Source organism: Coenobita brevimanus, chromosome 105, assembly GCF_032717465.1.
Source record: "Coenobita brevimanus isolate Jiangsu-jjx chromosome 105, ASM3271746v2, whole genome shotgun sequence".
Classification (NCBI taxonomy): domain Eukaryota; kingdom Metazoa; phylum Arthropoda; class Malacostraca; order Decapoda; family Coenobitidae; genus Coenobita; species Coenobita brevimanus.
In genome coordinates, this window is record NC_137058.1 from 27,058,107 (window position 1) to 27,068,020 (window position 9,914).

Here is a 9,914-nt window from a genome sequence, read left to right on the forward strand (position 1 = left end):
AATCACCGAGTAAAGGAGAAAGAACGACTTGTAATAATGATAGTCACGATGAAGTGCTATGGAAAGGATGTAGGGCCATGGTGTTCCCTTAGTCGGCCACTGAGCGAGGGGAAAAAGGGCTGTAAATCGTCGAGAGCATCCGCCAAGTTAAGGTGAACAGACTATAGCAATAAAACTGCAAATCGGCAATGTCTGGACTGATTTATGAGGCGATGTGACCAAGGGAGGAGCCATCAAAGAAAACCAACACACTCCGCCGTCATAGAAAACCAAGGGCAGTTTAGGGAGGACTTGAGTAATTTAGCTGTGTCACGTTTATACTGTGTCTTCCTATGTTTACCCATAAAACTAACGCTTACAGGTGTTATTTATTGAGAAATGGGAAGTACATACAGGTAAATGAGTTATATGAGTAGTAATAATGCTAAATCGACCAGTTATAGGCAAAAGAGGAGTGGGTTTTCAGAGTTGCTACGAATCTATACGGTCAGTGATTTTCCCCTTCAACACAGCTACCCCATCGCCACAGTACCACACCACCACAGTTGCTACCACGCGAAGCCCTATCAATACTGCTGCTTCATCCTTGCCGACATTATGCTACTCATAACTAAACATTTATATATTTATTTTTATATACGCCATATCACTTTAATGTATGTAGTTATGACGTCACTTGTCTAGGAATGACGTCACTTGTTACCTATCTATCTATCTATCTATTGCCAGACGCCTTAATCCCGTAAGGGGCGGCCACAAACAAATCGTCTCCATGTCGCCCTGTCTAACGCCATTTCATGCCATGTTCCCAGCTCACACCCCCCTCTCTCATACACATCTCCACTCCATCCCTCAATCTCATCCTAGGCCTCCCCCTCCCCCCTCCCTCTCCCCCCTCCACCTCTCTCACATACACTCTCTAGTCAGTCTCTCACTCTCCATCCTCTCCACATGGCCAAACCACCTCCTAACGCTTCCTATCACAACCACATCCACAACACAACGCTCCTTCACTTACTCATTCGTCATTCTGTCTCTCCATGTGACTCCACATGCTCCTCACAAGTAAATCATTTCCACTGCTCTCACTCTTGAATTCTGTCCCTCCAACAAGGTCCAAGCTACATTTCCATATTTTAGAGTTAGTATCACGATACTGTCATGTAGTAACTTCTTCACTTCCATGCTCACTTCTCTGTTTCTTATCACTGCTTTCAAGGAACCAGCAACCTTTCTTCCTTGATGTAACTTTTCAAGCAATTCACCCTCCACACTTCAATCCTTACTCATCACACTACCCAAGTACTTAAACGCACTCACATTTTCCATTTCCTCCTCATACAACCTCACTGTACTGTACATTCACTGACTTCACTTCTCTCGAAGACCATAACTGTACTCTTCCCTACATTCACCTTTAGATTCCGTTTCTCACACACTCTCCCAAACTCATCCAACAAGCCTTGCAGCTCTTCCTCATCTTCACTTAACACAGTATCATCTGCAAACAACAGTACAGGGAGTTTCCAAACGCTGCCCTCTCTCATTAGTGTTGCTCCAACATCCACTGCCCTACCTTGAATCTCTTTTATAACCCCATCCATGTACAGATTGAAAAACCATGGAGACAGCACATCCATGTTTCAATCCAACCTTCAAACGGAAAAATTCACTCAGTTCTATATCCACACGCACTGCAGCCTTAGCACCCTCATACATACTCTTCACAGCATTCAACAACTTCCCATTTACTCCACACATTCTTAATACTTTCCACAATCCTTGTCTATCCACCCTGTCATGTGTGTTCTCCAAATCCTTCTCTAGAAACTTTTCCACTAAAGATCTAAGAATGAATATCTGATCTACACAACCTCTTCCCTTCCTAAAGCCTCCCGTTCTTCTTCAACTAATTCCTCTGTTATTTCCCTAACTCTGTCAATAAGTATCCTACCGTATACTTTTCCTAGTATACTAGGAAGACAAATGCCCTTATGATTACCACACACTTTTTTTTCCCTTTTTCCTTTGTGTGTGTGTGTGTGTGTGGTGTGTGTGTGTGTGTGTGTGTGTGTGTGTGTGTGTGTGTGTGTGTGTGTGTGTGTGTGGGCGGGCAGGTGATAGGCTTAATTAAGTAGGTCAGGTGTAACGTCAAGTAGGTGAGTGGACCGGAAGACAGGTGTGCGGCAGGAAAAATTAAGCCCTTCACTACGATGACATAACCACCACCACTTCAGCCTATTCACCTTAAGACACAAGTAAGAAAACTAAAGGTGAGCTAAATAAAGGTGAGCAAGTCTTCATTAATACGTGAAATACTCTTCACTACCTAAAATAAGATCATCGGGCTGAAGGGGCTGACAGGTGTACTTAAAGGTGTAGGAGAGAGAAATTGATGAGGACTGTTAGTTTCTCAACCCCCCCTTCTCTGGCTGAGCGGACCTATCGACAACATGCAAATAAAGCCTTCCCGGAGTAGTGTAGGTGGAAAAACGTGGGTGTTGAGGAAGAGGCAGGTAGGGACAGGTGTGTGGTGGGAAAATAAACCATGTGTAAAGATTAATTAAAAAAAAAAAAAAAAAACATGACGAGACGAAATAATGAAAACAGGTGGAAAAAAAAACAGTGCCAAATCCATGAAAAATATCCATAACGTACAAAAGGAAATTTCCAAAACAAATGTGTATGGACTAATGGAGATTTTTGAAATGTGAGGAAATTAAAATCGAAAATGGTAGAGTAAAAATAAAAGATGATAATGAAAGGCTTCGTTGCTTGCGTGCGTCGGCCTTGGTTACCTAATGGCGGCCCTCCCTCCAAGGCTCGATCTCGGGCAGCCTCCCTATTCAGTCCCTTATCCTTGAGGTCACACTCTATGGCCTCGTCTAAACGGATAGGTGTGTATAGAGGTGAGATGATTTAATAAGTTACTAAATCATCATCATCATCACCACCACCACCACGATAATCACCACGACCACCAACCACCACGACCACCACCACTACCATCACCACCACCACCACCACCACCACTACCATCACCACCACCATCACCACTACCACCACCCTAACCCCCTTTCTCACTTCTAGGATGAGATCAAGAGAGAGAGAAACAAGAAAATCAAACCACACTAATGATAATAATTCCATCCATCCATCATCCGATCCTACGCTGCCCCATGAGGAGCGTAGAAGCCCGGGGCTAGGCAGTTGGTCCTGACATTTAAGATGAGAGTGACCAGCCTCACTCATCCCTGAGTGGCCTTATGTGAGCAATAAACCCCAACCATCCCTTGGATATCAACCTTCACCGGTTCAATCCGACTGGAGCACAATAATTACCCAGTACCTGAAATCATGGTTTGCCAACGGAACACGTTCCTGGTTTGCTGGAACCAGGTACAAACCCTATCACACACGTCCCCTTTCTCACTTCTAGGATGAGATCAAGAGAGAGAGAAACAAGAAAATCAAACCACACTAATGATAATAATTCCATCCATCCATCATCCGATCCTACGCTGCCCCATGAGGAGCGTAGAAGCCCGGGGCTAGGCAGTTGGTCCTGACATTTAAGATGAGAGTGACCAGCCTCACTCATCCCTGAGTGGCCTTATGTGAGCAATAAACCCCAACCATCCCTTGGATATCAACCTTCACCGGTTCAATCCGACTGGAGCACAATAATTACCCACTAAACCACCAGGCGACAAAATTTGGTTATATGGTTACCACCCAGCGTAGTAAATGGTTTCCTGGTGTACAGGAAACCATTTAATAATAATAATAATAATAATAATAAAAGTTTGGATGAAAAAGTAAAGATTGGAAAGTCAGGTGTGAGCGACAGATGTTTAATTAGCAGGTAAGAAAGTGTGTGTGTGTGTGTGTGTGTGTGTGTGTGTGTGTGTGTGTGTGTGTGTGTGTGTGTGTGTGATAAGAATGACTGACGTTGCCGTGTATCTGATATGGGCCGTGTGTGTGTGTGTGTGTGTGTGTGTGTGTGTGTGTGTGTGTGTGTGTTCTGTAGCTATGGTGTAAGTGTGTGTGTAAGTCTGTGTGTACCTGTTGGTGAACGTTATGTCTGTGTATGTGCGTGTAGGTATATGTACGGAAAAATGATGAATGACGTACATGTGTGCGTTCATTAATAGTGTAAGTGCTTCCGATAGGTGTGGTGGGGACACATCGGTAATTAACAGGTGTTTGACTGAAAAACAAGTGAGGCAGGTGTGGTGTGGTGAGGCAGGTGTGGTGTGATGAGGCAGGTGTGTGTGGTGTGGTGAGGCAGATGTGGTGTGGTGTGGTGTGGTGTGGTGAGGCAGATGTGGTGTGGTGTGGTGAGGCAGGTGTGTGTGGTGAGGCAGGTGTGGTGTGGTGTGGTGAGGCAGGTGTGGTGTGGTGTGGTGAGGCAGGTGTGGTGTGGTGTGGTGAGGCAGGTGTGGTGTGGTGTGGTGAGGCAGGTGTGGTGTGGTGTGGTGAGGCAGGTGTGGTGAGGCAGGTGTGGTGTGGTGTGGTGAGGCAGGTGTGTGTGGTGAGGCAGATGTGGTGTGGTGTGGTGAGGCAGGTGTGGTGAGGCAGGTGTGGTGTGGTGTGGTGAGGCAGGTGTGGTGTGGTGTGGTGTGGTGAGGCAGGTGTGGTGTGGTGTGGCGAGGCAGGTGTGTGTGGTGAGGCAGGTGAGTGGATTACCTGTACTTAACCTCAAAAGGCCGAGATGACCCACAAGGCACTGACACAGCCACACCACCCTAACTTGTGTGTGTGTGTGTGTGTGTGTGTGTGTGTGTGTGTGTGTGAGAGAGAGAGAGAGAGAGAGAGAGAGAGAGAGAGAGAGAGAGAGAGAGAGAGAGAGAGAGAGCACGCGCAACTGTGATGTAACACACACACACACACACACACACACACACACACACAACCTTAGTTCAAGAAAATTCACCTTAATACACCAAACTAAATCAGAATACAACACAATACGCCCATCTACCCTACTCTACAATCTCTACAAACAACGGAAGAGTAACAAAACACCCACGCATATCCAAGTCACCCCTTTAAAAACACTCAGCCGCCTCCGTTTTCTCTAATCGGGCGGGAAAAATGGCTATGAGGCGGGATTTGGCCGGATTTAAGGATTTACCCTGGGATTTCTGACGACCCCGGCGCTTGAGAGATATGATAAAAAACATGATCTTAAACTGGGGTCAGAATTACGCCAATATGACTTCGTATTAATAATGAAAATATGTCGGGAAATCTTGCACTCTCGTTTTTGTCCCCAAATTTCGCGTCTATCTGAAAAATGTTAAATACTTCGCTAATTAATTCGATTTTTGGCTCTCTCTCACGCTTAACGTGTATATGTTGAGCTTCTGTTTGTATGTTAATATATTTCTTTTGCTTTCAGAGCGTAAAAAGCTTTGATTTGACGCCTATTTTAAAGGATATAAATAAATACAAAAAAAAATAATGAACTCATAAAATGTATGCAAATAACTAAATAAATAATAACCCTAAATATGCTAGTCACGAACAAGTGCTCTATGGGAAGGAGGTAGAGCCGTAGCATTGCCTTTTTCTGAGCTACATGAATATTGGGGACAAATTAATTTTTTTTTTACTAGTAACCAAGAAGACTGACCCCCACCTCTATAATTTCGTGTTTTCTCACTAGTAACCAAGGAGACTGGCCCCACCTCTAATTTTTTTTCACTAGTAACCAAGGAGACTGACCCCGACCTTTACAAAAAAATTCACTAGTAACCAAGGAGACTGACCCTCACCTCTACAATTTTTTTTTTCACTAGTAACCAAGGAGACTGACCCCCCACCTCTATAATTTTCTTACTAGTAACCAAGGAGACACCCCCACCTCTATAATTTCCTGATTTTTTTACTAGTAACCAAGGAGACTGGCCTTCCAAGTCTACAATTTCGAGTTCTAGCAGTGGCCGAGTTCACTAAGGTGACAACACGGCCGCCTGCGCACTTCTTCGTGACTAGGACAGGCTATGTTATGACTTTACTGAATGATGTATGTGTAGAAAAACTTAACGATTACATTATTATTATTATTACCGAGAATGTAATAGTCAATGTCATGGAGAACGTTATGATAAAATGGAGAATGTAATAATGTAATGGAGAATGTAATAAAGAATGTAACAAAGTAACTGAGAATGTAATAAAGAATGTAATAATGTAATGCAGAATGTAATAATGTAATGCAGAATGTAATAATGTAATGCAGAATGTAATAATGTAATGCAGAATGTAATAATGTAATGCAGAATGTAATAATGTAATGCAGAATGTAATAATGTAATGGTGAATGTAATAATGTAATGCAGAATGTAATAATGTAATGCAGAATGTAATAATGTAATGAAGAATGTAATAATGTAATGCAGAATGTAATAATGTAATGAAGAATGTAATAATGTAATGCAGAATGTAATAATGTAATGCAGAATGTAATAATGTAATGGTGAATGTAATAAAGAATGTAATAATGTAATGGAGAATGTGGTAAAGAATGTAATATAATGGAGAATGTAACAGAGAATAATGGAATAATGTAACAGAGAATGATGTAAAAGAGAACGTGCTGATGTAATACGCAAAATAAGTCGCTTGGGAAAAGGTGTTAGGGTCTCCGATGTCACTCAAAATGGACCTAAAATCGATAAAAAATATACAAAATAAATCGCTTAGGATCGGGTGTTTGGTGTGAGGGGTGGAGGGGTTAAGAAAATATGGACTTGAAGAGAGAGGGTTTATCTTTCTCTTATCTCTCATCTATTTATTTTATCTATCTTCTATCTATTCCTTTTACCTAACTCTTCTATTTTTTATCTATCTATCTTATCTAACAACCTCTTTTATCTCTCGCCTAACACTCTTAATTTCTTTTCTCTCTCTCTCCTATCTTTCATCTAACAACCATTATCGTTTATCCTTTTTTATTGCAAGGAAGAAGGAACCAAAGGCCAGGAGCCCGCAAAATTGTTCCCTCAAAAAAAAAAAAAGGGAGAGAGAGAGAGAGAGAGAGAACGGGGAACCAAATTCAAGATCCGTTCATTTCCCGATGCCTGGACACCCTGCGTTTGACAGACTGGAGGTCATAGTCAGTAGGAAATACAAACAGAGGGAGACGGTTCCAGAGTTGATCCGTTGCATAAATGAAGGACTGGGAGTAATGGTTAACTCTTGCATTAGAAAGTTGCATAGAAAAGGGATAAGAGTTTGCTGCTAGACGGGTGCTACGCGCCCGCCGTAGTGGTGGAGGGATGCAAGCAGAGAGTTCAGAGGAGCAGTGACCATTGAAGTAGCGATAGAAGAGAGAGAAAAATGCAACAGTGCGGAGAAGAGACAGAGGTTGAAGGGAGCCAGTAAGAGGAGGAGAGCTGATAAGATGCAAAGCCTTTGACTCCACCCTATTGAGAAGAGCCGTATGTACGTATCCTTCATCTGATACATTAATCTAACATTCCTAACCTCCAAAGTACCTACTACATTTTACCTAACACTCCTATCCTTTATCTAATACGGTTCTTATCGACTAACCCTATCACTATCTTTATCTTCTCTTTACACTTCAATCCCTTACCTAACACACGCATCACCCTTTTCATCACTCAATTCTCCTACTAACTTCTCTCTAACATTCCCATCCATGTAACACACTATCTAGCACTCCCATCCTACCTAACAATCTTATCTTTTACCTAACACATGTATCACCCTTCCCTATCCCTCTAACCTTCCCATGCTCTACCTAACACTCCCATCTCTGATCTAACACGCTGATCACCCTCCCCTATCACTCTAACAATCCCATGCTCTATCTAACACTCCTACCTCTCACCTAACAATGCCATTCTTTATCAATCAAGCGAATCACCTTTCCCTGTCCATCTACACCCTTCCCTGTCACTCTACACCCTTCTCTGTCAATCTACACCCTTCCCTGTCAATCTACACCCTTCCCTCTCACTCTACACCCTTCCCTCTCACTCTACACCTTTCCCTGTCACTCTACACCCTTCCCCGTCACTCTACACCCTTCCCCGTCACTCTACACCCTTCCCTGTCACTCTACACCCTTCCCTGTCGCTCTAACTACCTTTTCTTAGTAAACAGGGACAGGAACGAGGAGCGGATGTGGTTACAAGGGGTGGGCCGGCCGTCTAAATGCCTCGGGTCGTTACTATCGCTCCCTGACCCAGTTCCACGCGAGGGGTTGAGCATGTTGTTAGCCTTCGTCTCAGGTCGCGTGTACATGGTTCCGGTCAAGAGGTCAGAGTTCAAATTGGGGTGGGAGTGGTAGGAGTAGTGGGAGTCGCTGACGGAGTTGCAGGTGAAGGCGTGGTTCAGGTTCTGCGCACTGATGGAATCCCGCCTCCCACTGCGCGAAATCCAGTTCATATTCGGCGCAGAGGTCACGGGCGACTCCTGCTCCACCATGATGCTGATGGTCGGTAGGACGGAACTAGAGAGCGACTTCTGACGCGATAATCTGCTGGCGCGTGATGTGGCTCCGTCTCTGGATGGTCTACGGCTTGGTGGACAGAGAGACGGGGTGGGTGTGGGTGTTGTGGGTGTGGGGGGGATGCCTGGGTCTGTGGGCATCATGTTGGACTATACTGTGCCCACCTAAAAAAAAAAAAAAGTGATTAAGGGAAAACCAAGACAATGGGATGAGTCAGCATTTTGAGTTTACACATGGTTGTCTTTTTCTTATCTTTCCCTTATCACCTTCAGAGATAATGTTATAAGTTTAAAATCCAAATAAAGTTGTTATTTTTCTCACTTTTTCACGCCAGAGAGCTATCTTTATTTTCACAATTCATGGGGAAAAAGATACAATTTCCTTATCACTTTCCACTGCGGAACTGTGTCGTACCTTAACACTTTTCAATAGGGAACTTTTTTTTTGCTGACCAGCTTTCTTTGGGGGAATTTTTTTTTTATTTTTTTTTTTTAACCACTACCGAGTTACTATACTATTTTTAATATATAATTTTCAAGTTCTTATCTTTCACTTTTGGCGATTTCCATATATATTTTCCTGTTCACATTTGCGTTTTTTTGTTTTTTCAATTTTCTTGAGTTAACATTGTATATACTGTATTTTCTGGACAACTTTTCACTGGGTAAATATTGCTTCTTTCACACCTCTTAACACCTGCCTTCACACCTGTCCTAGCCAACACCTGTTAATCAATTCTCCACACCTTCCACCTTTCTTCAACTCATTCACAGTTTATAACATCCACAAAACATCATTATCTTCTACTTCTGTTGATATCTTCCACATCCACCACATCCGTCATCCACCTCTACTCCACACTCTTCCTCCACATCTTCTGTTAATGGCTTCCACATCCACCACACCCGTTAAAAGTCATCCACTTCTCCACATCCTTCTTCTATATCTTCTCTATTTCTTGTCAGTCTCTTCCACATCCATCAATATCTTCCACATCCACCACATCTGTTACATCTACCGCCGCTCTCCACGTCCTCCCTCCACACCTCCACCCCCTCTAAACCTGCCTGCTCCACACCTGCGACTTAAACTACAACACAAGGCGGCCGAGGATGACTGAAGAGAGAAATTCTACTGACCCACACCCGCTCCCTCAAATCCTGTTAGTGTGGGGGTGGGGAGGGGAGGAGGAGGGAGGGGAGAGGAGGAGGAGGGAGGGGAGGGGAGGGGAGGGGAGGGGAGGGACGGGGAGGGGAGGGAGGGGAGGGGAGGGGGAGGGGAGGGGAGGGGAGGGAGGGGAGGGGAGGGGAGGGAGGAGAGGGGCGGGGGAGAAAGAGTTACATAGACTTTAAAGCCCTTACGGTTCTTTCTAGATGATTCAATTTAAACAAATTTATCTGTGTGAGAGAGAGAGAGAGAGAGAGAG

The 9,914-nt window shown here is 43.8% G+C and overlaps 1 protein-coding gene across 1 annotated transcript in view; it reads right to left on the reverse strand.

Moving 5' to 3' along the window:
• sei (potassium voltage-gated channel seizure) overlaps positions 1-8,617 on the reverse strand; it is a 362,440-nt gene extending 353,823 nt beyond the window's left edge. Inside the window, exon 1 of the mRNA XM_080285287.1 lies at positions 8,123-8,617. Coding sequence (XP_080141413.1) covers positions 8,123-8,463 — 341 coding nt within the window. The 5' untranslated portion in view covers positions 8,464-8,617. The remainder of the gene's footprint in view (positions 1-8,122) is intronic.
• Between the last annotated feature and the right edge of the window lie 1,297 nt (positions 8,618-9,914).